Source organism: Equus quagga, chromosome 21 (genome assembly GCF_021613505.1).
Source record: "Equus quagga isolate Etosha38 chromosome 21, UCLA_HA_Equagga_1.0, whole genome shotgun sequence".
NCBI classification, from domain to species: domain Eukaryota; kingdom Metazoa; phylum Chordata; class Mammalia; order Perissodactyla; family Equidae; genus Equus; species Equus quagga.
In genome coordinates this window covers 35419970-35447749 of record NC_060287.1, presented here as the reverse complement: position 1 = coordinate 35447749, position 27780 = coordinate 35419970, and the positions used below count along the sequence as shown (strand labels likewise).

Genomic DNA, 27780 nt, shown 5'->3' with positions numbered 1-27780 from the left:
ATTTTTTCTGATTAATGTTCTCGACCTCACCCAAGTTTTCATGATGGCATGGTCTCTTTTCTTATAATTTTTTTGAATTTATTTTTTGCTATCACTATTGGCAGGAAATCAAAGTCTACTATTTTCTTTTTTTCTACCTAATTATTAGGAAGTTTTCTTATTAGGCAAAACATAACATCTACGTACATGACCAGACAGGAAAAAAAAAGGACATGCCTATCTCTATGCCAATTGGAGGAAAATACCGTTTTTAATATCTTTTGGTTAATATTCATACTTGTCATGCAAAATAAGTCAACTTCCTTCCAATAATGTGACTTGAAACAGGTTCAGAGTGAATATAATATGAAGCCTAAATGTTCTCTGTCTTCACCCCAGCTCCTTTAATCATGTCATGAGGCCTGGGCAAAGCTGCCAGGAAGTAGGGATGTTGTCATTCCTGTTCGAGTTTAACATCAAATACAGCCCACTCTAGCCTGGAAACATGTATTTGATTAATGGTTATAATCAAAGTAACCTCATTATGTAAGCATAATAACCCAGCCGAGGAGATATTTTAGCGCGTGCTAAGAACTTGTTAATTCCTGGCTGGAGAAATCATTTTCTTTATGGGGATTAGAGCTGCCCAGCAGGCAGCCTTACTTGCTAAAACTTTTATGAACAATAAGTATTTGGACAGGAGGAATTTTTGATTCTGCAGCCTGATAATAGCACTTCAAGTTTCTGCGGGGCCTTTCTTCCAACACACTCAGTGGGTTCCACTAACGTAATCTCATTAATCCTCATCACCGCCTCAGGAGGCTGGAGGTCTCATTGTTCTTACAGATGAAGAAATGAAGATGACGCTGGGAGGCAGAGATCCCAGAGAAAAAGCCACTCAGCCTTTGAACGCCTCGAGAAGGGGCAGGCACAGAATTGCAGGCCATTTTCTCTAGCAAAATGCTACAGACATTTTCAAGAATAGCGCTTTGGGCACCAATGATCATAGAAGCATTAGTCACAGGAGCGAAAAGGTGAAAGCGCCCCAAGAGTCCATCGATGGATGAATGGATAAACAAGATGTGCCACAGACACACAGTAGAATGTTATTCAGGCTTAAAAAGGAAGGAAATTCTGGCACATGCTATAACGTGGTGAACCTGGGGGACATTATGCTAAGTGAGAGAAGCCAGTCATAAAAAGACAAATATTACATGATTCCTGTTATCTGAGGTTCCTAGAGCAGTCAAATCCATAGAGACAAAAAGTGGAACGGTGGCTACCGGGAGCTGGGGGAGGGGGAATGGCAGTTGTTGATTAATGGGGACCGAGTTTCCTTTGGGGAAAATGGAAAGTTCTGGAGATGGATGATGGTGGAGGTTGCACAACAACGCGAATGTGCTTAATGCCACTGAACTGTACACTTAAAAGTGGTTGAAATGGTACAATGTACGTTAGATGTGCTGAGGAGAACGTGTGTTTGCTGTGACTGGGAAATGCAACTGTGGGTTCCTTGGTGGCCCCCAGGTGATATAAGGATAGGAACCACAGTTATAATGAAAGATGACATTAATAGTTTGCACTGTGTTAGAAAGGGGGCTAACCACTTCTCTCATTAAGGTTTGCCTCTGTGCCCATGGCCGTTGGGATGGGAAGAGAGAAAGAGGAGGCAGCTGACTCCCAGGCCCATCTTTAAGATTGTGGTTAGTTGTTCCCAAGAGGCTGCCCGCTCCCAGGTCTTCTTTATCCCCTCCAGGGAAACCAGGCTGCTCTTCTCCACTGGTAACAGCAGCAGCTGCCTAGGATGCTGAGTATTTACCAGCTTCCAGGGCCAGCGACCTGGATGACCAATGCAGTGGCATGGGGCCCTCAGCTTCCAAGGGCTTGCACTTGGGATTGAATGTTCTCCGGCCTCCATCTTGAAACTCTTAACAATTTCATCTTTAAAGTTGTATTTTGCAAGTGAAGTCCTACACAACAATGGAGCATAAAATGAGGATTCGGAGCCTCAGCGCCCCCGTCATCCCACCTTCCACCGCCTCCCCTCCTCCCCAGGATGGGTTCTCAGCTGCATACTCTCCCACTCCCTGGGCCCCAGGCTTCCCTCTTCCTGCATCCACTCAGCAATTGCTGTGGTCCTCCACCCTCTGGAGACCTGGTATGTGTATCGGGAAGATCGGAGTCAGGCTTCCTGCAGCGTCTCCATGTGGGGCATGGCGGCAGCACCACAGAGCTTTCAGAGGGTGACTCAGGCTACCTTGGGGGTCGTCCATCCAAGACCTGGGTGTGGCAGTCATTCTGGTAGGAGGGGAACCTGGCACCTGTTGGGGCGTATGCATGTGCATACCAAGTCGCAGGCCATGTCCTGGGTGTCTGGGAGGGTCGGCACTTGCCCAGCCCAAGACCAAAGGAGTGCCACATTAAATAGAAAATTACACCATCACGACACGTGGGGAGAAAGAGGTACCGCAGGAGGAAGAAAAAAGCTTTGTATTTTAGAACTTTAATGGCATGGTTTTCCTGCTTTTTGAACAGAAGTCTCCATGTTTTCCTTTTGCATCTGGGTCCTACAGATGATGTCCCAGTCCCGCCGGCATCATCTCTCAAATATGCAACAGCCTGGTGGGAGAGATGTTAGGATCCTTTTTGCAGCTAAGGAATGGAGCTATCGAGGACATCATGGAGAGTCTCCCCTGAGTGGACTCAGCCCGGACCGAGGAACTATCAAGGATGCTCCAGCTGCCCCATGACCCTGGGTCAGAGGACCTGTGCCCTGTGAGCCAACCTCGGATCCTCCACTCTGGTTAGGCAAAGAGGCTTTGCACTTGGATTCAGGAGAGCTGGGTTCTCCTTCTAGATCTCGCAAATACTAGTTGCATGGCAATCAGTCTAAAGCCACACTATTTTAGTATGGGCAAGTGGAACTTAAGAATTCCCTTCTCTACTGAGGACACGTATGTTGTTGTGAGATCATGTATGTAAAAGTGACCTGACACGACAGGATACAGAGGTACACGTGTGTTATTTACTTTGTATGGCTTAGCTTCAACCTGCTTAGCTTCCTGAGATCCTGGAGGAAGGAAAGGAGAAAGGAGAGGGAAAGAGTCATCATGTTAACAATTAAAAAAGATAACTTTACTGTATTACCTTTATGGTGATATTGATGTTTTAAAAACCTTACTAGACAAGAGGGAGCTTTGATTAGGGGTAGGAGAGGGGCATAAAGGGAATACTTTCTAGTGTAGCCAGTCTCAAACCCTCCAGTTCTCTGTTTCCTTACCTATAAATAAAGGGAAAAAAGGAGAAGATGTCAAATATGAAGTGAATCCTAAAATTCTTTTAAACTGTAATCTTTATTTTTTTCCTCCTTCAAAATAGATATTTGGTGTCTTCTTGTCTTTGATGGTCTGCATAGACATCTGTTAATGTAAATTTAAGTCCAATGAATCTGCTAGAAATGTTATTTCTGAATCCCTCACACATATTTATAGCCTAATTTAGAATCTCTTTTAAAGGACATTTTATAAATATGTCTTGGGTCATTTTTATGGTCAGAATTTCTATCCCACCAGGTTGCTATGTGGATTAGATACATGCTTAGGATAGGAAAAACTTTCTAGCACATAGTCAGCATGCATAAAAGTTAGGTATTATTGTTATTATGGAATTGTGAAAGAGAGAGAGAAGAAAAGGAGAAACAAAGAGGAAGAAAGAGAGAGAAAAAATAAGGAAGGAAGGAAGGAGAGAAGGAGCGGAGGGAGGTAGGAAGGAAAGAAGAAGGAAAGAAGGGAGTAGAAAGAAAAAGGGAAAGGAGAGGACAATTAGGGCTGGAAGAGGCCTTAGAAATCATCCAGTTGAGTTGTTTCAATCCAGACTGTACATTAGGATCACTTGGAGAGCGTTAGATAAATCCATTTCTGAGCCCTGCCCCCAGAGACTCTGATTCCTTTGGGCTCAGATGGGGCCTGGGCACTGGTACATTTGAAAAGCTCCTCAGGTAATTCTAACTTCTGAGATGCAGCCCATGTTGGAGCACCTGGTCCCATTCAGCTCTCCTCTATGAGTCAGATGAGAAAACAGAGGCCCAGGGCAGCCAATGAGCTTCCCACTCAGACCAGTGTGTCTGTGGTCGCATGAGGTTGCAGCCCAGGCTCCTTGCTCCCGGTTTCCTTTCTCACTTCCTCCTCTGACCTGGCAGATGTGAGACAGGCACTGCTCTAACCCTAGTTCACCAGATCCCAAGCCACATCTGCAGAGTCCGGAATAAAGCACTACCGTGGTTCTCCACCCTAAGCAGCCGAATTCAGCAAGGTGGCTGCCGTCTGCATGCTTGATCTTTGAGATGCTCAGCGATCCAAATTTTCACCTAAGTCTATTTCAAAATAGAATAGTGAAAATTATTTATTCAGTAGATTTTGATTGACTGATGGACTAAGAGTGAAAATAAATTTTAATTTAAATCTGTGTGTGATATTTTCATTGCGGGATCCATGCAGCGGAGACATGGCTGTTCAACTTTTTGTACGTTTGAAATTTTTCATAGTCATACGTTGGAGGGATGTAAAAAAAAGTAGCTGAAGAAGTAGATTAAAAAATGTGTTCACGTCTCAGAACATCTCCCTCCCTGCACCTCCCAGCTGGAAATCCTAGTGTCCCTGCCTCTGTTTTCCAGCTTGGGCATTGGGGCAGCCTTGTTGTCTTGTTCTTGGCCCCACACTCTCCTCTGCCACCTCTGTTCTGACTGTGCAGAGAGACTGAGGGACTTTCCAGGATGTAGGACTTTCCTGCTCAAACATGGGGAGTCCTGGGCGTCCGAGAAGTTGGCCACCCTCTCTCTGTTGAAGGTCGTTATTGATGATGGTGATGGTTTTAGAACAGGAATCATTTAAGTCCGGCCCTGGTTGACTCTTGAATCTGGGCCATAGATGCTCTTTCTTCTTCTCTGGTTTTGTCTTTTCTTCTCTGTAATATGAAGGCATTGAACCAGATGACCATGACAGGCAGGTTTTCTAGTTGAGGGTCATCCAAGATGCCTGGTATTTCATTTTGTTTCTCTTTCAGTGGAATTTTCATCAGAGCCAGCAAGGGAGAATAGAAATAAAAATGTATTAGGATCAGTTTCGTCTTACTGGTAGAGCCATTAAAACAGGAGAGTAAAGTGTGGAACTAATCTTTAATATCAGTGATTTATTAATATAAGTTTTTATTCTTTCTATATCCTCATGTTGAGAAATCAACGTATGCATCAATTTACTGCTGAATTACCTATCCAAACATACAGTCATGTTGTTCACATTTGTAGGATTGACAGTTGTGGACAAGGTTAGTTATGGCTCTTTGGTAAACTCACCACATCTCAGTGCCTCTGATCTGATGGGAACACCGTCTAAAATCGTTAAAGTAGTGACATACCCTCCTAGGAGGTGTTCCGGTAAATGTTAAAAACTCGCTGTTGAGAGTGGAAGGCTGGGAAAAAACCCTGATTTCTAGCATTTGCCAATTTCGGTGGTGTAAATCCTCCCACCATTTCCGGTTTCAAGTTAATTAGGTCACATCACTGGACAGCAGAGCTGGGTTTCCCGCGCATCATCAGCTGTCCCTGGCCAGTGGTGGTGGCTCCGCTGCACCACCGCGTCTTCCTGCTGCAAGAAAGTGGGTCAGATGCGGCTCCCTTGTACCATAAGTGTGCAGAATACTGGACGTTAAGGTGCTGTTAGATGATACGCTGGTGTATGAAGGAAATTTATAAACCGTTGTATAACGAACTAAACCACACCCTCCGTAATGGCAATGTCGTGGAGGAAGCACACAGCCCACATCCTTGAACAAAGCTCTCCTGGTCTGGATTTCCTTTGCTCCTGACAACAGGGTTGGCCCACAGCCTCTCCTTGCTACCCATCCCTCTTCAATTACCCCATCCATTTGTTATGCTTCAGAAATCCTTGCAGAAGGCACCGCTCTGCTGACGTGTTGTCATCTCTCAGCACCCATGACTGTGACAAGTGAAAAGGTCATGCCTTCAAACATTTGCATTGCAAAGAGGCATGATAAAGAACCATTTTTTAAGAATCCTTTTGACCATTCCTTTAAAGGGGTGAAAATACTTGGGTGGGATAGGAGAACACAGGCTTGTCAGAGTATTTCTGAATAAATACAGAATTTATTAACCAGAAATAAAATACCCATTTTGGTGGGGCGCCCCTCCAAAGGAGAAATATGGGTAAGAACAAGCATTTTTTGTAGAGTAAGAAGGGCAAACTGCAAACCAGAGGTCCATGGTTCAGTCGCGGCATTTCTTGACTCAATGTAGAATGCAATAATGCTTTTCATTACTAAGAAAAGGAAAGGTCAGAAAACAAGCAAGTCCTCAAAGCAAAGATGCATTTTCTTGGAGAGCAATAAGGTGTTCTTCTGGTTGGTTGTTTTAAAGTGATAGGAAATTGCATTCCAGGGGAACACCAGCCTTCACGATGCATTTGCTTCCTGCATAGCAGCACAGAAACCTCTATTTCGGAATTGGTTCACTCTCATTGGAATATAAAGAATTGAGAGTGACAAATACCCTGGAATTGGGTAGTGATCACAGTTGCCACGTCCTCACAGGAAACCTGTGTTTTGTCATGCAGTGCGATATTACAATTTTTTTTATTTTTTGCAAGTACTGCCATGAGGAATCCTCTCCGTAGCCTTTAGACACCCATGCCACTGTGGGATGTTAGCATGGACTGATTTCCAGAGCACAGCTTTGGGACCAGAGTTTCTCTGTTCTCTGCTCAGCACAGCGGGTTCCAAGAATCGACTCCTTTCTGGAGGGACCAGGGGGCCATGTTTCAAAGCTCAATTGTATGCAGGTTTCACAGTTTCTGTTTCATGTTCCCCAGTTTTGAAAGGAAGAATGAGAAGTAAATGTTTTCTTCTTCTTGGGCCTACGACAGACTTGCTCACAGTTTTGCAAGTTAGGTCACTGTGGTGGCTTTGGGATCTTTAATCATCATGACTTAGCCCTCAGTCCTTATGGGAAGAAAGCCTTGGCTAGTGGATATGAGCCCAAACCAAAGATGTCTTTAGTAAAGAAGCCTCATGAGGAAGATGTGCCCGAAGGCCTGAGCAGACCACAGCCCCCAGATCAAAGCCCACATTCATTCCTCATCTGAAGACCCCACCTCCCCTGGGACACAAAGAAATCTCTGCCATCAGAAAGTGGAGACACCATCAATGTATGCTCATATAGCACTGACTCCGTGCTGTGAGCTGGTTCCTTTTATCCTCTCAATAATCACTATCTCCACTTGACAAGGACAAAACTAAGGCACAGAGTGGTTGAGTTCCTATCTAGGATCACACAGCAAGCCAGTGGCACAACTAAGGGGGCAAACACATGTTATAGAGGCTGATGACATCCTAACCCATAACACTCAACTCATGGGGGTTGTTTTAGACGCTATCTGTGTTGTACATGACATCCTTCTCTGCAGAGCCATCCAGTAGGAATTGTTTTTCAATATAGAACATATTCCACATGTTCCCAAAGAGTCTAGGCCTATGATTAAGTCAACTCAAAACAATTCTCAGTCTCCTATTATAGAAAAATCCAAAATAATAATGGATAAACACAATTATTTATTTCTCTCTCGTGTAGACCTTTTCTGGAGTGAAGCAAGCCAGGTTTGGGATGATAGCTTCAGAGTGTCATGAGAGACCTAGGCTCACATCGTCAAAGTCACCACATGGTGAAAGACGGCTGCTGGTGCTCCGGCTATCAGGTCCTGATTTCAGGCTGACACAGGAGGAAATAGAGGAAGCCTAAAGGGATTCCAACCAGCTGAGCATACCTCCCAAAAGTCTTAGATATATCATTGCCTTGAGCTCAGTCATATGGTAACAGCTAGCTATAAGAAAGGCTCATAAATACATTTTTTTCAAGTATTTTTTTTATAATGTTAAAAGCTGGAGAAATAAAAGAAAAGTTATTGAGCATGCCTAAATACATGCTGATAGCTAATACCCCACTACTGAAGACGTTCCACCAACAGCAGTCCCACTGCTTGCAGCGCCAGTATTCAACTGGTGTCTCTGATCCTTTCTCCAAATCCCTCACAGGAAAATGGTGCTGCCACCTCCTGGCTGGTATATTGTTCAAAAGAAGACATTCAGGGACACTTGCAGAGAGATGTTGCATTTGTCCAGCATCATCATGAGTCAAATGTCCACAGAACCGACATCTCCTACCCTCTTGGACCCTTGAAATATTTTTATTAGTCACGTCAGAAAAAAATCTTTTTAAGTATTTTAAATAGTTCTATGTCTTATTAAACAGACCACACCAAGTATTAACATACTCTCAATGGCTGAGGATCATGATTTGAAAACCCATGATGGTGACATTCTAGAGTACTCTGAAATACTCAGGGGAGACTAAGTGAGTGTGGGTGTAGACATGTGGCTGCAGGGTGAGGAGAGGGGGGACATCGTGTTTGCTGGACCCAAGTGGTCCCACAGCACCGTGGTCTTGAGCTTCGTGCCTGCTCGGTGTGGTTCGGCTCTCCTCTCTCATATCAGTTCTTTCACTGGTTCACTTTTGTTGATGGCCCAGCTCTGGCTGACTGCCACTCTCTCGAAGGGTGGGTTCTAATCTGCTGTGGGCAAGAAAGGAATTTAACCACACTCATCTGTCCTGCTTGAAAACATCAATAGGCTCTAAGAGAGCATCTGGGGCTGTCTCCGACTGCTAAAATGTTTGCATTTTGTACAGATATTTTAGGGCTATTTCCGGGGTTCTTAGACACAATTTACAATTGCTTCATTTTTCTCATAAATATATTCCCTATGGTTGAGGTTTACTGAAATGATGCAAGTATAAAAAAGAATTCTTACTCTATGTTTAAAGGAAAATTGATGAGGAAACATGTCAGAAGAACTTCAAGGATTGGCCTGGCCTCTCCTCATAACTGCGATCAGGAAAGTGGTCCCCAGGGCTGTAATGAGTGTGCATCCCAGTGCACTGAGCACGCTGGCTCATACACAGGGCTGATACACAGAGTAGGTGTGCCCCACTGTCCTGGGCACAGGGGTCCGATGCTCCTGTCTGTTCCCCCTTGGTAAAGATGCGAGCATCCCTTTCAGCTCTCCATCCACACTTGATGTCCAGGTTCCCCACCCTCTGTTCAAAGGGGCCCAGTAGCATCCAGAACTCTTTGATGGCAGATGGTGCAAAGTTGAAGGCAGGAATATCCGTGACTGAGGAGAGATTTGAGGAGGAGTGGTCCATTCTGCTTCCTGCTCCTCCTGGGGTTTCACCCTGGCCTCCTCTGCTGTGAGGACTGCCTTGGAGCAGGACGCCATGTTTCTCTTCGGCCTCTGTCAGTGGAGTATGTATCCAGCCTCCTCTCTGGGCAGGGGGCTTTTGGGTGGTGACTGTCTGGACCAACTAATGGGGCCATTGAACTCCCAGGGCCTTAGGCCCTTCCCTTGGTGAGTTGGGGAACTGGGGTGGGTTGGAAAAGTCTCCATCTGTTGTCCCAGGCTCACAGCTCAGTGGACCTTTCTCATGCTGCTGCTGCACAGGCTGCCACAGGAAGCCTTCTGCCTTCATGATCTCAGAGGAGTGGTTCCAGTCCCTGTGCTTGCTTAATTCTCCAAGGCAGCACATGTAAACCTCTCCTGGAATCTCCCTCACCACCCCCAGCTCCTCTGCAGTGGCAGCACCGTGGTGGGCTCAGGGTTTCCACAGCCAGTAAGCATCAAGCTGACATGGAAGATGCCCACTCACCTTCCTCAGCTTTACTTTACCCATCACGTGATTGAAGAGAAACATCCCTCTTCCCTTCCCATGAACCCTGAATCTTAACACCTCTTCTCCCTCTTCTGTGCTTAATCTTCTTATGTAGAGATTGCAAAAAGGGTGGAGCTACTTGGGAAGACAGTGTGGCAGTTTCTCAAGATTTTAAACAGAATTTCCACGTGACCCAGTAGTTCCTCTCCCAGGAATCGACCTGGGCAAAATAAAAACATAGGTGCACACGACAACATGTACACAAATGTTTATAGCAGCATTATTCGTAAGAACTAAAAAGTGGAAACAACTCAAATATGCACCAACTGGTAAGTGAATAGGCAAAATTTGGTTTATCCATGCAGTGGAATATTATTCAGCAACAAAAAGGAACAAGGTGCTGATAGACACTATAATATGGATGAACCGTGAAAACATGCTCAGTGAAAAAGATCCAGAAAGCTAGACACAAAAGAATACTTCCTGTGTCACTCATTCATAGGAAATGTCCAGAAAAGGTAAATCTATAGGAACAGAATGTCAATCAGTGGCTGCCTAGGACTGGGGGTGGGAAAGGACTATAAATGGGCAGGAGGAATCTTTTTGGGGTAACGTAAATACTTGAACATTTGATGTGGTGATAATATACAACTCTATATACTTGTATTGGGTTGTAATAGCATGTGTGTGTATGTGTGTTGGGTAATGTAAATTTACTGTATTGCCCCCCAAAACTTCACGTCCACTTGGAACTTCAGAATATGACCGTCTGTGAAATTAGCGTCTTTGCAGATATAATTAGTTAAGATGAAGTCATACTGCATAGGGTGGGTCCTAAATCCAGTGACTGGTGTCCTTATAAGAAACCCATCTGAAGACACAAAGAGACACTCAGGAAAGAACACAGTGTGAAGATGAGGGCAGAGATTGGAGTGACATGGCCACAAGCCAAGAAACACCAAGGGCCACCGGAAGCTGGGAGAGGAGAGGAAAGATTCTTGCCTACAGCTTTCAGAGGGAACATGGCCCTGCCACCACCTTGGTTTTGGACTGGATTCAACTGTAAGAGAATAAATTTCCATTATTGTAAGCCAGCTGGCTTGTGGCACTTTGTTACAGCTACCCTAGGAAACTAATGCAATATTAAAATTCATTTAACTGTACACTTAAAACAGGTGAATTTTATGGTATGTAAATTACACCTCAATAAAACTGTTAATAAAAATTTGAAATTTTTCTTAACTAGACTACAAAAAGGGAGGGGTTGAGATGAAAGGCTGCGGACTGTATAGTTATTTTGCTGCTTTTCAGATATGCTGGAGGAGAAACCTCACCACAGTCGTAGGCAGCTTTCTTTAACATGTGGGACTCATAGTTTTTCTTGTCCTCAGTTACCAGTTTGCCCACTCCACATCTTGTTGTCTCTGCCACAGGTCTGCTGACAGTAGAGAAACTTCAAAGCATGGGTTCTTCCATGGGTGTTCAGGCTACAGAAATGGTAGATCTTTCTCTTGTTGTCTCAAACCAATCTAATAGGTCATGGGGGAAGACATGATCCATTATATGCCAGTCTTAGAAGAAAGCACAGTGTTTCTATGGTAAAGTGCCCAGGGAGCATTGGAGGGCTTCTGAGGTGGGCAATAAAGAACATAATTGTGAGTTGACCTTAAAAATGAGGGAGGGTGAGGGCCAGTCCCAGTGGCTTAGTGGTTCAGTTCATGCACTTCACTACGGCAGTCCAGATTCTACTCCTGGGCACAGACCTACACCACTTGTCAGGGGTCATGCTGTGGCGGCAGCCCACATACAAAATAGAGAAAGATTGGCAACAGATGTTAGCTCAGGGCAAATATTCCTCAGAAAAAAAGAAAAATGAGGGTGACTCTTTCTTCCTGTGATTGGGAAAATGAGATAAAAAGCAGGTGAAAATGTAAATTTGTCTTGGTGGTTTTACAAATCTTCCTGATCCTTTTTGATAATATCTTGTTCCTTTCTCATGCTTTTCAAAAATACTTAAACATTTTGTGTATAATTCTTTTAGAGTGTATATCTGGCAATTCTAGCATCTGAAGTCCTTGGGGGATGACTCTCAAATATGGTGAATTATGGTGAATTATTGGTGACTCTCAGTTATGGTGGATTGTTTTCTCATGTCTTTGATATTTTTTATTGTAAGCTCATGTTCAGCAAGTGTTTATCTGGGAGAATTCCAGTGGCCTGGATGGAGAGGACACCCTCCTAGAATGTGCTTGTGTTTGCTTTTGCTGAGTTTCTCAGGCCTATCACCAGACTAGGATCACCATCCTATTCATCCTTTAGCATGAATTCCAGACCTATGTAGAGTCAGAGCAGCTACAGATTCTCAGAGGAGGAGACACTTTGTTCTTCATTCATAGCACAAGCCAAGGTGGTTTGCATCTCCCTTCACCATCATGGATTTTTATTTTTATTTTTATTTTGGTTATATACTTGCTCTGAAGATAGAGCCCTTTGAGGAGCCTGGCTTTGGCAGTCTCACCTTTGACTCCCTACCTCTCAAGTGGTTAAAGCATCAGCAGCAGCATCCCTCTGGCCTTTCAACATCCACTTTTGTTTCTGGCTCCTGGGATTTCTCTCACTTTCTCATGAGCTTAGTATGCATTTTAAAAGATGCTTATTTTATGCTATCCAGCATTTCTAGGTGGTTCAGGGATTGGGAGTAGGGTCTTATGTCACCCAGCATATTGCCAAGAATGGAAGTCTATAGATTAATTTTGATGCAGGGGAGAGGGAACTTGAGAAGTTTCACAAATAATGGTTTCTGTTTTCTTAGTGAATTGGGGGTGAGATTCCCGGCTGTAAGTTATGGGAGAAGGGTAACTCTGAGGTCTCCAAGTAACTACAAAAGTTTGTAACAACCATGGGAGGTGGGGATGTCTAGAAGTAATTTCAAGGATTGGTCAGCGGCAACTGGTCAGGGTTCCATCTATGTTGATGAATAAGGGTTCATAGTTCTACAGCTGAAAGTAATAGTTAGAAACGTAGATGATTGCAGAAGGAGGAGCATGATTCTGAGTGGAAACCTCCTTTCCAGTCTAATCAGCAAGTAAAATCATCTTCCTACGGGTTCTAGGGGACATGGGCCATGCTCCATGGCCCACGTCTGCTCTCCACGGGAATGGCAGAGTAACAGCCTCTGAATATGAAACCTTCTGCTTAAGGCTCATTGAGTCACGTTTCATTTTTCTGCCACTCTCCCTCTGTTTTGTTCACGATTCTTGCTCAGCAGTTTCATAAATAAGGTTTATTTCAAAGGAACGTCTCTTTAAGCGTGATTTAGCTAAATGTCGCAGTGGGGAAAATCAGGAACCTGCTTTGATAAATAAGTTGTGTCCCCCTTGGGTTTTCAGTTCCTGCGATGATTACATCCTACCCAAACACGACCCTGGCCACTCAGGGTCAAAAGAAGGAAATGAGTTGCACGGCCCATGGGGAGAAACCCATCATAGTCCGCTGGGAGAAAGAGGACCGGATCATTAACCCCGAAATGGCCCGTTATCTTGTGTCCACCAAGGAAGTGGGAGAGGAGGTGATTTCGACTCTGCAGGTAAAAGCGGGACAAACATGACAGATGGACTCCAACTTCGTTGGCAGAATAAGCCTGTCCTCTCCCATACATGGGTGCATGTGGGTGATAAACCCCAAATAATCTTCTGGAACTTATGTATGAAGCACCATTTCTCTCCCCCTTCATACAGTGAGATTACTAAGTAGCCTGCAAAAATAGTGCTTTAGCGTAAGTGTTATTAAGAGTAAAATTATTATGAACACAGCAGGGAACCCAACTGGAATAAAAACTATAAGAAATAGAGTCTTTTAATGACAGTTAATCCTGGAGAAGTGACAGCCTACGCTGTGCGCATGTTTTCACTTCCGTAAAAAGAAAAATTGGTCAGGCCTTGGGACAAAATACATTTTAATGAAAAATATTTTACTTCTTGAGAAAAATCCCATGCAAAAAAAATTCTGCTCTTTATCTAGGATCACAAAAACTAGAATAAGGATTATAGTCTCCCATAATTTTTAGCACTATTGGTAGTGAGTGAGTGATGCTTTTAGTGTGGGGGATAAATGATGCTGCAGCACAGGCATGAAAAAAGAAAAGCCCTGTGTTTGAAACACTGGTATTGATTCACTCACAGGGTCCAATGCTGGAATTCTTCTTGAGCAGACTCTAATGAGGGTCCTGTGAGACCAAGCCTTTACTGCAGTATTATAGATCTGTTTCTTTAGGCGGGCTTGCTTTGGATGCTTTGAAAATCTACTATGAGGAAAAAAAAAAAAGGATATGTGGAGGATATATCAACCTGACCGTGAAATCCCACATAAATTGCACATCCAACTTAACGAGCTGGCAGCTACAATGATAATGTACATTGCACCTGTCCGTCTGCACATTTACAGTTGCCCTGAGATAATTTGCTTCCAGAATTGTGTGTGTGTTTGCGAGTGTGTATGTGTGTAGACGCTGGGGGTGGGAGGATGGTGAAAGAATGGAGAGATTTTTACAGGCAAAAACCCTTTTAGTGGTTCTCTTGCTCCATGCTGTGGGATAAGATGGATTTCTTTCTGCTTTACACATAGATTTTGCCAACTGTTAGAGAAGATTCTGGCTTCTTCTCCTGTCATGCGATCAATTCTTATGGGGAGGATCGTGGAATAATTCAGCTCACGGTGCAAGGTAGGAAGGAGGCAGCAAAGCGGGAAAAACAGGGCTTTTTTAGGACAGCAGGTGTCTGCCCAGGCTTGGGCATCTGTGTGGGCATCTCTAGCTCACTTTGCTGCATAACACTTCCTAATTCTTGGAAAATTTTGAATATGTACAATGCTCGTGCTAAAGCAGTATTTTTCAGTGCCTGAGATTATTTCAAGGTGCAGCCCCAAAAGACAGGGAACAAAGTCCTTCTGGGTCTGGGTCACAACCTTAGGAATCTTGATACTAGATGATCCAAATTAAAAGGGAAGTTTAACGTTTGGGGCCAAGATATTGAGTGACATTAAAATCCATCCAGGTTTGGCCAAGCTCTGCAAGTGCTATGAAAATGGGCAGTTTTGGAAAAGCGGCATTTTTCCTTCCTAAAACGTGACGAAGAAAAAAATGTCTGCGAGTAAAAAGCCGCTGCCGATGCCAAGGGCTGACACAGCTTGTGTGAGCCACGCTCAGCACTTCCACTGGCTTCTCATGTCCCAGCCGCGTTTGAACTAATGCCGGGTTTTCTGTTGATTGCACAGAGCCCCCAGACCCTCCCGAAATTGAGATCAAAGATGTGAAAGCTCGCACGATTACCCTCAGGTGGACGATGGGCTTTGATGGGAACAGCCCCATCACGGGCTACGATATCGAATGCAAAAATAAATCAGGTAAGGCCTTTATTTCCTCCAGCCTCATCTCCACTTCAAAGAGTCCTTTTATTTTTCTCCTTCCTTATTCATTTACCTGTAAGAGTAAACCTGGACCCGCAGACACTCAGAGGGGGCTCTCTTTCCTAGTTCCTTTCTTCTCTGGCACGACGTCCACCCACGCTTCCTCTGGTGGAGTGGTGTTTTGTGTCGAGATGCACTTCATCGGTTCCTTTCTCCGAGCCAGCAGACCTCAGTCTTGCTTCCTGAGGGCCAATTTGGCATTCTTGCCCCCGATCAGCATGTGGGCGACAGCGGACAGGACCCGGCCACTGTCATTATTTTCCCTCCCTCTCCCGCTTCTCTTTACTTCCCTTGGGTCGCATCCCTGAGCCTCAGCTGTGTTCAGTGTCTGTAGGGTGGGCTGTGCGGTGGGGTTTTGTGCTGAGAAAAGAGAGCCGCTCCTTGCTGAGACAGGGCGCTGACGGCAAGGACCACTCATGACCGCATCCCGGAGCCCTCCTGCATGTCCTCTGGGCCAGCTCGGCCAGCTCGGCCGGGAGCCCGTGAGTAAAACCGACCCAGTTGCCAGGATAGAACAGTTGTGTTTATTTAGTCTCTAACATACTGTCTTAAAGTGACAATGCAAACACCCTTTTGAGCTTGATGCTCCACCAGGCGGAGGGTCAGATACCATCGATGTGGCTTCTGGTCAGGACTTTTACCACATCTTGTAAAACAGACAAGGAATTAGAGCGCCATCTGCATGTGAAGGTTAAAATGATTCCCAGAGGCCACACAAATGGCCTTAGTTTTCACTTTCTGGGCACCGTGCGTTACTTGAGATTACACTGTTGTTACCGATTCAGTATCTTTTGAGCTGATGCCCTAGGAAAACATTGAGGCAGCCTGAGAGGCAGGTCAGGAGTGAGGAAAGGTGTCAGTGAGAACAGGGAAGGGACAGAACGAGAAAATGGTGTGAGGTGGGACTATGAAGGAGCTGTAAGGAACTGCTAAGGAGAGCGATACGTGAAGATTAAAAAGAAACTGCACCAAACCAAGAAGAGTGGTTTTAGAAAGGGTATTTGAGACTTGGGCTAAGCAGCTGGATCAGAAATGCACATAGAAAAGATGCAATGGCTCAGCTCATTCGCCCAGAGTCCCAACTAGAGACCTGGAAGTGAGGTGATGCACACACAGGGCCCACGGGAGCCTCTTGAGAGGAGCATGGTGGCTGCCAGTCATACTGTTCCCAGGCAGTGTGACAGAGCCAGCACAGGCTGAGTGCAGGGAGAGGGCGAAGTGACCAGGTGAATGAGCTGAGGATAGTGCTGACCCAAACAGGGATCTTCCAGCAACTATGACAGAGGGGCTTCCCCGGGGCCAAAGGGAAGAGAAGAGGCCTTGTCCTTGGTCAAAGACGTAAGATCAGGATGGAGCCAAAGAACAAGAAGTTCTGAGATGCAGGTCTTTAGAGAGAGGAAATGCTTCTTAGGTGAGGCAGGCACGTTCCAGCACAGAACAGCCTGGAAACTGATGGTGGCAATGAGAACTCGGGAGAAACGCGGCATAGGAACAATCGACAGAGTCCCCAGAGGGAGGGACAGGCCCTGCCAGTTTCTCTGGCTGAGCCCTAACCACAAGACCACAGGATCTTGATGCTGGTGCCCAGGTAACCCCTCAGGGGAACAGCTCAGTGCCTCCCTGTAATCAGGGGTATCGGTCATTTCCAGGTGCTGGTGATGATCCAGACATTCCACAAGGGTGTTGGGGTCCAGCCTGTCCTGGCTCTGCTGCTGGCCCTGTCTCTTACCAGCTGAACACTTCTCTGGTTGCCTCCCCTAGCCATTCTCCTCTGTAAAATGGGATACCACAGCATCTCCCTGTGACAAGGGTCCCTTAAAGGCCACAGACTGCCCCCTCTGGCCAGAAGGCCCTCCCTTCCCTGGACCACACTGTTGCTATGGTTACTCACGCCTTCTCCTTAGACTCTTCTTGTTACTTCCACAGGGACGCATCCCTGGTCCATAGGTGAGGCCAGGCCTCCCTCTCATGTGCTCCTACACAACCATCTCCTTTCTTTCCTGGTGGCTGCGATCGCATCCTTATCTCTGTGATTATTTTGTTGCATTTTGTTTTGTTTTTCAACTTTATCAAGATTTTCTTTTATAAAGCATCTGGATTTTGAGCCAAGTTAGAAAATCTCTTCCCTACACTCAGCTATAAAATAATTCACCCCATTTTCTTCTAGTCCTTGTATGGCTTCTTCCTCTTTCTTTTCAAAATTTAGCTCTCTAATCCACTTGGAGTTCATTTTTGTGTTCGCTGGGAGATATGCACCTAGTTTTATCTTTTCAAAGTGGGTATCCAGTAGCCCCAACATCATTTATTAAGATTTCCACCTGTGCCCGGTGATTTGAGAAGCCACCTCTATCATAAACTGCCTTTCCATATGGACTTCAGTCTCTTTCTGGATTTTTTATTCTATTTTATCGAGTAATCTTTCTATTAATGCACCAGTGCCGCTCTGTTCTAATCACAGAGGCTTTATATTTTACTATCTGGTATTGCTAGTTCCCTCTTGTCATTTTACTTTTTAATGTTTCCTTAGTTTTACAAACTTTAGGGTCAACATGTCTAGCTCCATAAAAACATTTTTCTTATTTTCGTTGAGACAGCATTAAATTTGTTATTAGCTTAGGGAGAATGGACCTTTCTGTGATGTTGCTGTGAGTTGAATTCTGTCCACCAAAAAGCTATGTTGAAGTTCCAACCCCTGGAACCACAGAAAGTGACCTCATTTGGGAATTTGGGGAATAGAGTCATGGCAGCTGTGATTATTGATCAACATGTCACCGCACCAGACTGGAAGCTTCTTGGGGGTCCCTGTGCCCACCGGTCTAGCTCTGGCCAGTCCGTTTCTCCAGCACCCAGCTCAGCACCTAACATGTGGTGGGCACTCAACAGATATTTGTTGAATTCTTTCTAAGAATGGAATGCATTTAAAACCCTTGACTCACTGGCTGGCACATAAGAAACATCTAATAAGTGGCAGCTTTTAGTGTCACTCAAGCATGCATGGAAATGCTTATATATCAAAGGCCTCTAAAACCGCGGGTGTTTGTGAAACTATTGTCCCCTTTTCAGAATCCTCAGTATCTCCCAACTTGCCCATAAGTTTTCCAAAGGCGGGAACTCTGACGTTGTGTGTCCCTGGATCCCCAGTGCCTAGCACAGTGCTGCCATGTAGAGTCATCAATAAATATTCAATTTAGTAACTTTAAATTACATTTGTTGCATTTAATTTACTTGAAATCAGATAAAGCAGTCTGTCCAAACATCAGAGTCACCCGGAGAACGAAGCTTTTGAAAAGCACAGGTTTCTGGGCACCATTCTTCAGGGATTCAGTAGGTCTTAAAGTGCAGTTGTCAAAAAGCTCCAGGGTGTTTCGAAGGGGCTCACAGATTTGGGGACTGCAGAAGTCACATTTGTAAAATGCCTTGCGAAGTACTGAGTGAACAAATGCTACTCCACAAGCATGAGTTCTCTTTGCTGGTTTTTCTCTGCCTGCTGCCTCGACTTCCACCACAATCCCATTGTCTGGGCTACTGAACTCTCTTCTCTGGGATGCTGAACGCCGTGGACTGCACCAGGCAGATTGCTTTTCCCTCTGACTTCCAATTGGGTCTGCCCAATGCAGGCATAGAGAATCATTCAGACAAGGATCCTGGCAGAGTCTGCACTCTCTGTGAGCAGCTTCAGTTGGGGGCCCCTCTTCTGAGATTCCAGTCCTGTCTGGACTCCAGCAACACTGTCCTTTCCCTTTGGCCCTCCTGGCCCTGAGAGGGAGCAGCTCCCCACTCTTGCTAGATCCTGAGAGCCTCAGCATCTCCTGTAAATTCCTTTAGCCCAGCCCATGCTTTGGTAAATCATCCCATTGTAAACAATCTTCCAGTGTGACACATAAACCCTCCTTGGAGCTGCATTTGCCCTCTGCATCCAGAGACCACCATGCACTTCCTCCACTGGGCAAAGAGACCTGTCATTAAGCCCCAAAACAATTTCATTCCTCTCCCTTCCTCTTCACGTCCTCACCCACACACACCCCATTCATGCTTGCCTCCTTCAGCTCTTGGATTTCCAAGCATGCGTTTCTGGTTGTGACTTACTCTTCAGAAGTTTCTTTATTTTGTCCATGGTATGTTCTTCCTGGTTATGTTTGTATTTCAATTTGCAGTCTCATCCTCCCAAGCATCAGGATCTCTCTGTGATTGTTTTTAACACCCGGCGTTGTATTCTCCAGCACACTTTGTTAATAATTCATGACCTGCCTGTTTGCACGCGTCTGAGATCAGAAGCAGCACTTTTGCTCCCTTTCTCGACTCTTTTCTCCTGGGTAGTCACCTCCCCGTATTTATTCCGCCTTTGATGCCATCTCATTTCCCAGAATGCATTTGGGGATTTAACTAGACTCTCTTCTCCTTCTCCATTCAGTTATTTTTAAATCCTTCAGGATAACACATTCTCTCTCATCTTCTTGACCTTTAGCTAAAAATCCATCTTGTGTTGTTTTGAACCTTATTCGAATAGTCATCCTCATCGACATCATCTTTTTCTTTCAATGTATAATCATTGCAAGGAAGAAGCTGAAAACACAGCCCCTTCTCCAAGGACCTTACGTTTCTTGCGCAAGACTCCCGCCTTGGTTACTCCCCCGCAGGCTATTCATATGACTCGACTGGCGGGAGAAAGAAGTGGCCGGTAGACATTACTTTGCCTTTTCAGGCTTTCAGCTACCTCCCAGACACATCCTCGGTGAAGATGCCTATGTCTTCATGACCTTGTCAGTTCTGGAAACATCCACACTGCTCTGGGCAGAGCCATCAACACTGCTAGTGTCTGCTTCCTCCTGGGGCTAGTTAGCGACTTTCTCTGCATCTTACAATGCCTGAGCTTCCTCTCTATTGTCCTAAACATCTTCTCCAGAAGGCCTGGCTTTCTCTTCATGGGACAAAGCTCATATTTATGTGTTATTCCATTGGTATTATATTCCCTCCCCTCATTTGTCCTCCACTGAACCACATTCGTCTTCTCTGCCACAGTTTGATTTTTTTGCAGCATCTTCTCTTTCTATGTCCTGTTCTTCCACCTTCAATCTTCTTGACTCAAAGGGTACTTTTTCTTTTAGCTGGAATATTCGTTGTCAGTTTCTATTATTCTCCATTCCCTTATAAGTTAGAGCATTCAAAGGCAATCTCAGAGCCACATATTTTTTCTACAATCCAGCAAATCTCTTGCATTTACGGTTACTTTGGAGCAGAGCAGCCCTCTAAACTTCCATAGTCATCATCAATATGGAAAGGGCAGTGGGGCCATTCCCGGGACTCAAAGGTCTGCATATTTTCCATTTATTTATTTATCTATGAAACATGCACTTATTATTTGTTATATTGCTATGTGCCCATCACTGTGCGAGCACTGGGGATACAGCACTGAACGTGGCAGGCATTGTCTCTGTCCTCATGGGGCTTAGAACCCAGCAGGGAACACAGAATCTCAATGCACTTCTCACAAGTGTGATGAGCACCACTCGAGGGGACATGGGGAGTGAGGGTCTATGTAAGCATCCTCTGTCCACTGTCCCAGGGGGGTCTTTGTTCTTCCACAACCAACACCATTTCCTGACCACCTGCCCCAAATTGGCACCTGCCCAAATTCTTTCTGAAAAAAGAACCATTTACTGACATTCTCATCATTGGTTGAAGCTCTAAAATCAACAGACATAAGTTGTCATATATTCAATGATAACTCTTTATACAAGGCCTGTCCTCTTATTAAAATTAGCAGTGGTTGAAACGTAATGCCTACAATAAAGGATTTGAGGCTAAATGATTCCAAAAATTAGAACTGAGAAATACATTTAGTAAGCAGTGTTTATGCTGGAGATTGAGATTAGTTTTTATGTATTTCATTTTTACCATTCTCTTTTTGGAGAAGAAAGGATCTGACGTGGTCTCTAAGGTTTTGCTGGTTTTCAAATATCCTTTAGAACCAGAGGTTTTTTTTTTTTTTTTTTTTCTTTTGAGTGGAGAAGTGTCCAGACCATAATTCCTTTTATTATCTTGTACAATGAGTGCCTAGATGTGGCCGTTTTCCATTTCCCTGGCATGAGCTATCGCCACTTGCAGCTTCCGTGATCTCCATTGGGAGACCTGTGGTGTCCCCTCAGACGCTCCTCCCAGAACTCAGCTGCCCGCAGCCTTTGTCCCCCTCGCTCAGCACGGATAGTGTGTGTGATGTCGTGCCCCCTCTGATGGCCACACAGCCAGAACACTGGGAGCATTGCATTGAGAATTCACTTTGAGTTGTAACTTTTCTCTCCTTCCTTCTTTCCTTTTTTCTTTTTTTTTTTGGTTTTTTGTTTTTGATTCCTACTTGTGAACTTTCAAAGACAGAGGGAAAAAACTCACGTCTCTATCTCTTCTTTTTTGAAAAACAAAACCCAAAAGACTCCTGGGATTCTGCTCAGAGAACCAAAGATGTTTCCCCTCAGCTGAACTCGGCCACCATCATTGATATCCACCCTTCCTCCACCTACAGCATCCGCATGTACGCCAAGAACCGGATTGGCAAGAGTGAGCCCAGCAACGAGCTGTCCATCACCGCGGATGAAGCAGGTACGTCTGACTGGGCGGAGGCCCACGCCAGGAGCCCAGAGCTGGCTCTCAGGGCTCAGATGGTTAATGCAGAATCAGGCCCTTGTCCACGCCTGGTGGGGGCCTGTGATGAGTGCTCTCCGTAGCTCCACGGCCTGTCAAAACCACAGACAGTGCTCTGCTTCCTACTTTGAAGGCACCGCTCTTCAAATAGGACTTAGTTCAAGGTTCTCATATCCAAGCATTAAAAGAAAGACGTAGGAGACTAACACTGGTGAGATTTAAAGAACCCTGCTGTTTTTACAATTCCTTTCTTCAGATGCCTGGAATCCGGGCTGACAGGAGAACCATGAGTGCATGTCTTGGCTGAGACCCTGTGCAGTCCAGGGGTAGGAGGAATGCTTAAGTAAGAAAAAACAAGAACATTGTCTGTGTGAAGAGTCAGGGGGATGGTGGTGCACGTTATTTTACAACCTAGAAATGTCAATGTCTCTATAATAAACTTTATTGTTCTTTTGCCTATTACAAAGTATTTCATACTCCATGTTGAAAATTTAGAAGATAGAGATAAGCATTTCGAAGAAGGCAAAACAGCTTCCATAATCCTACCACCTATGGCTACCTATGAACACATTGACATCCCCTGCTACATCATTCATCACGCGCACACATGCGCACGCGTGCAGGTGCACACACAGGTACACACATCCTTCAACACTGTGGTCCACTCATCGTTACAAGGGGTGACATTAAGCAGTTTGTAGGGGACTGAACAATGAGACAGTGGCAATGACTGCCGAGTGTCAGCCCACCTCCTGGCAGGAGAGGAGGAAGCAAGCTGCCTTTGGGCTTCTCTGGGGAAGGAGAGGTAAAAACCCAAGGCCTGGCTCATCTCTTGGGGGGAAAAGAGTGTCTAGCCCCAAACCTAGTTTTTCTTTTCCTGCCTGAAATCAGAGCTAATCAGCTACAAGCTACTACTGCGAGGAAGTTAGAAGCTTAGTCTCAGATCCCTGGTTCTGCATCACCAGAGTTAAGGCGATGACCCCCAAATGAGTAAGAGTTCATGGGAGGGTCATTTCATCTTTCAATTGGGGGATTAGATTATTCTTGACTTCCATCCCACCACCTCCTTCTCTGTTGCCCTCATTAATGACCTTCCAAATAGTCATTACTCCTCTACCCTCATGTACATCTCTTAAATACTTTCCTACAACTTATAATGGCACCTTTTACCATTTAATTAACAAATCTCATATTGTTAGGCTTGTTGATTATTTTCAATTTTCCATTATTGTAAACACCACTGTGATGAACATCCTTGTGGTATATCTCGTGCGATTTCCACGATTATTTTCTTAGGTTAAATTCCAAGAAGCAGGATTGTGGGATCAAAGCAAATGCCAAAATGTAACTCTTTTGGTATGCATTATCAATATTCTCCTCAAGGAAATGGGTTAAAATTTACATTTAAATGGGTTAAAATTCTTCCTGAACTGAGGGTGAGTTCTCATTTCTCCACACTGGACATGTCAGTTCTTGAAAATTGTTTTCATGGGTGGGTGTTAGGGTAGCTTTATGCTTCTGTGTCTGAGGGGAGGCATTTCTAATACTTGGATACTCTGCATGGTTTCTGACCACAGAATGGATGTGATGATGCTCTTCTCCTCCTTACCACAAACACATTGGATAATCGAAAAGAAAAATGCCAAGCTCTGAAAGCCCTTTACATTGCTCACAAATAAGTGGGAAATAACTGTTAATGTGCTCTTGCAAAAGTGGAATCTTATTTCAATACTTATTTTAGCAACCCACTAACTTCCTGGCATTTCATTATGCTGGATATTTAGGAAGAATCAGCTGCCCCCAAAGTGTAATCTTTCTGTGCTCAACTTTCTCCTTCCTCTTAACTCCTTTTCTGACTCTGCCCCATCTCGACAACTTTCTCCAGGTAGCTATATCTTTCCGGTGGTGCATTTTGCAGCTGCTTTCCTGATGCCCATTATGAATGCTGCCGTGGTTGCCTTTTATTTCATTTCCTCTGTGACCTCCGCTGCAGCTGCAGTTGCCATGGCAGCGTTTCTCTCCCCAGCCAGGAAGCCAGGTGATCAGCCACTCCCGGTCACCAGTCACGGGTCTGCAGTACAGCTTCCTGGCATCTCTGCAGACAGATGGATGCAGAAGCCACCTTCTGGGCTCCCGGGGATGGCCTTCTGGATTTTACCCCGGTGCTGGCTGCTGGCAGCCCAGCACAGCCTCTCTCATTTTCTGTTCAGACAAACTAAGAGAAAATGCTAGAAAAGAAACAAGGTGGAGCAAAGTAAAGCTCCAAGACCAAATCTGTGCTTGTCTTGGCACATAGGTTTGCGTGACCAAAATCAAAAAGTTGTTTTCCCATGTGTGACTCACGTAGAACAGAGGGTGAGTCTCCTGACCAAAGATATACTCAGAATTGCTGCTGCCTCTTTCTTTGGCAGGGATCCCCAAAGGCACATCTTTTAGGAGCTGTAGCCATCTTGAGATGAACTTTCCCCTCCTCATTGCCCCTTTTCCCTAACAAAAAAGAGCTAATCTTTCAAGCAATGAGAATCCTCAGATGGAAGCTTCTAGAAGCTGCAGACATAATCATTTTTATGGTAATATAGTGCCCAAATCTCAGGCCCCTAAAGACACCTCTCAATATCCACCTGGCTGAGGAAATAGGATTGTGAGGTGGTTAGGTCTGCGTCTCCCTGACTCTACTGCTTTGAAGATATGCTTGACTTCCTGTTGACCTTGCCTGTCCCCCGTCCTCTGCGTGCATGTTACATCCCCATCTGGAAGGCCCTCCAAGTCTCCTTTTCTGTACTCTTCCTCAAAAAGCAGGTCAAGGTTGTCCTCCAGTGCAATACCTTTTCCAGGCTCCCTGGATGGCATCAGTGCCTCCTCCCCCAGCACTAAGTAGGAATCTTTCTGACAATAGCTTTGGGCCATGAGGTCATTTCTCCACGGAGTTATGTACTACTCATGTTTCTACCCCTCATGTATGTCTAGCACATGGGAGATTGCACGCCTTACAAGATCGTCTTTGAATAGGTGTAACAATGAGCAATGTGTATGTGTGAGAGAGAGGTGACAAAATATTTACACTGAAAGTTCAAAGGGGCTCATAAATAAAGAAAAGCACAGAAAGGCGAAAGGGCAGGGATGGAAGGTGGAGGCAGGAAGAAGATGGGAGAAAGAAGACCCACCCATCAAAGCTCCAACTAGGACCACAGGAAGCCTCTGAGCTGGCAGCCTGAGATTCCCGCCCTCCCCTGTCCTGATGGGGTGGAGCAGGTCCAGGTGATAAATGCAGACCACAGCAGAGCAGGCCTGTGGATGTGTTTGCTTTGGGTCTTCCTATTGCCATGCAAATCTTTTGGATTAGGTGTCAATTTTTTAAATCTGGTAATATCAGATCAAAATCTAAATTTTGAGTGCCTCCTTGGCAACAAAGAGCTGGAACATATACAGTGGTTCCCCTTTAGGCTGGCCATGCAGCCCCAATTAACCGTCATGCCACCCTTCTTTCCTTTAAGAGGTCGGCAACTTACAGCCCATGGACCAAATCCCACTTATAACCTTCAAGCTAAGAATAGGTTTTGCATTTTAAAAAGAAGAATATGTAACAGAGATTTCATGTGGCCCTCAAAGCCTAAATATTTCTTATTTGGCCCTTTATAGAAAAAGTTTACAGATGCCTAATTTAGGTCTTGCCATGGTGGGAATTTGGGTTTTGGATTCCTGTTGTATCATCCATTGCAAAGCTTAGTGAGGAGGGAATTGCTACCATTTACATAGCCTTTCTGCCTCATGCTGGAAAATAACATCGTTCCAACTCCACAACACTGAGTTTATTTTCATGTGAAAGTGCTCAAATGCATTATCATTTACTTTAATCCACTTGACCTCAGGAACCCATGAAGCAGAGATCACAGTTTTTAACACACTTTTCCGGACTCCCCTTAGCAACCCTTCACCCCTCAAAGAGGAGAAGTCAAGAGAGTAAGTGGAGACACTGTCAAGAGTTAACCAGATCAGCTCCTAATGGAACAGAAGTGCGTTGACTTGCCAGGTTTCCTTGATACCAGTCAGCACGTCACGTCCACAGCTGACCCTCACCCAAGACCAAGTTCTCCATTAACAGCTGTACCCTGAAGGTCATGTGTCATTTAGTGCCTGTGACCAAGTTTGGGGTGGCTGATCCCTTCATCATTGTCATTATGAATCTGTCCATAGAATGGGGAAGTTCAATTACGTGGGAGCTCCCTGAAAAACTACTGGATTTTCATAGACGTATCAGAGAATGGAAGGTCAGGATTATGGAAGGGTCACCACATGGAGTCGTTGGAGCTCCACTGGACCCGGCACTGAGTTAATGGTCCTTGCATCATCTTTCATCACATCCAGAGTAACAGCTTTGATCTAGAAGAAGAGTTTCCTGTGTGCTGAGCTGGAGGCTGAGGGGGGAGGATATCATGGGGGATAGAGAATAAAAGGCATCAACATGTAACAATAGACATGTGAATAGTGGTGCACAAGAGGGCCCGGTGTGGCATCAATTGTGTTCTTCAAGGACAGAGTCAAATGCACAGGGTCTGCCTGCCGAGAAGAACCAGGTGTGCCCTACCCGTGAGCCTCTAGCAATCTGCTCTCGTACTTGTTTTTCTCCAGCTTCCATTTAGAGACTTTGAAAATTAAACCTACATAAATCACTGGTCTCCTTGCAGTTCCTCATTCATGTCCAGTATACTCAAGCCAGCTATCTTGGAATATTCTGGAATTGTTCTGAAATGGTTTGGAATGTTCTTCCCCTTCCTCCCAAACCCTTTGAAATCTGCTTAGATATCATCATCTCCATGAGTCCCACCCTGACCCTCTGTTTAAAGTTTAACCCACTGCCTGCTCTGGCATGCTTGGTCATCTCCCTCCCTTAACACTCTGCTTTTCAAAAATAGCTTCTATCACCATCAACGCACCATATAATTTACTGAGTTATTTATTTTATGATCTATTCTTGGTCCCTCCCACAAGGCAGGAATAGTTGTCTGTCTTGCTTGCTGCCGTATCCCAGACACTTAGTGTTTGACACATAATAGATGCTAAATAAATAGTTTAATGAATAAGCTATTTATTTGACAAAATAGCTATAAAATAAATTCAGCTTTCCCCATCTAGGCATCAACTGTTCTTGGTTTGGTTCTGATTTTTACTGAACACCGTCTTGGTCTCCTTTTCCAGCAAAGAACGTTCCTCTCACCCATGCTGCGTCTACCGGGCATGAACATGTGGTTGTGGAACCATGCAGTTGCCCCTCAGTCTATTTTTTACCTGTTTTTGTACCCCAGTTCTTGCCTAGTTTAGCACCTGGAACGCAGCAGGCCCTCGGTAAGGAATACTGAGGAATAAGGAAACCAGAGATAGAAATTTGGGAGTGATCCCCACTGGGGTGGTTCAGCCTGGCTCTATAAGGGATTAAGTCCAAGACTCTGGGTGAAGCCAGGAGATTGATCTATGGAGGAGAGAATATTCTCTGAGCAAAGGGGAATGCCGAGACTCGAGTCTTGGTGTTCACTGATCGGAAGCGAGAGAGAGGACCATCCGTTGAGAGCAACAAAGGAGCTGTCAGGGAAACAGGCAGCAGGAGAGGAGCCAGCCCAGGAGGAAGGGATGTAGAGCCAGCCCTGGGTGACCGGGACGAGAAACAAGAGCAGAGCTGTGGGTTTGGCAATTAGGAAGGGTCTGGCATCACTGTAGTTTGAGCCAAACAGCATTAGTCAAAGTTGCCTTGCCTAGGGGGCCGGCCCCATGGCCAAGTGGTTAAGTTTACACTCTCTGCTTCGGCGGCCCAGGGTTCAGATCCTGGATGCAGACATGGCACCACTCATCAGGCCATGCTGAGGCGGCATCCCACATGGCAACCAGAGGCACTCACGACTAGAATATACAACTATGTACTAGGGGACTTTGAGGAG

At 45.1% G+C, this 27780-nt stretch overlaps 1 protein-coding gene across 1 annotated transcript in view; it reads left to right on the top strand.

Annotated features, from left to right (window-relative positions):
• LOC124231306 (Down syndrome cell adhesion molecule) overlaps positions 1-27780 on the top strand; it is a 579967-nt gene that overhangs the window by 427666 nt on the left and 124521 nt on the right. The window contains exons 12-15 of the mRNA XM_046648016.1: positions 13141-13337; positions 14375-14471; positions 15023-15151; positions 21641-21808. Of these exons, the coding sequence (XP_046503972.1) occupies positions 13141-13337; positions 14375-14471; positions 15023-15151; positions 21641-21808 (591 nt within the window). The remainder of the gene's footprint in view (positions 1-13140; positions 13338-14374; positions 14472-15022; positions 15152-21640; positions 21809-27780) is intronic.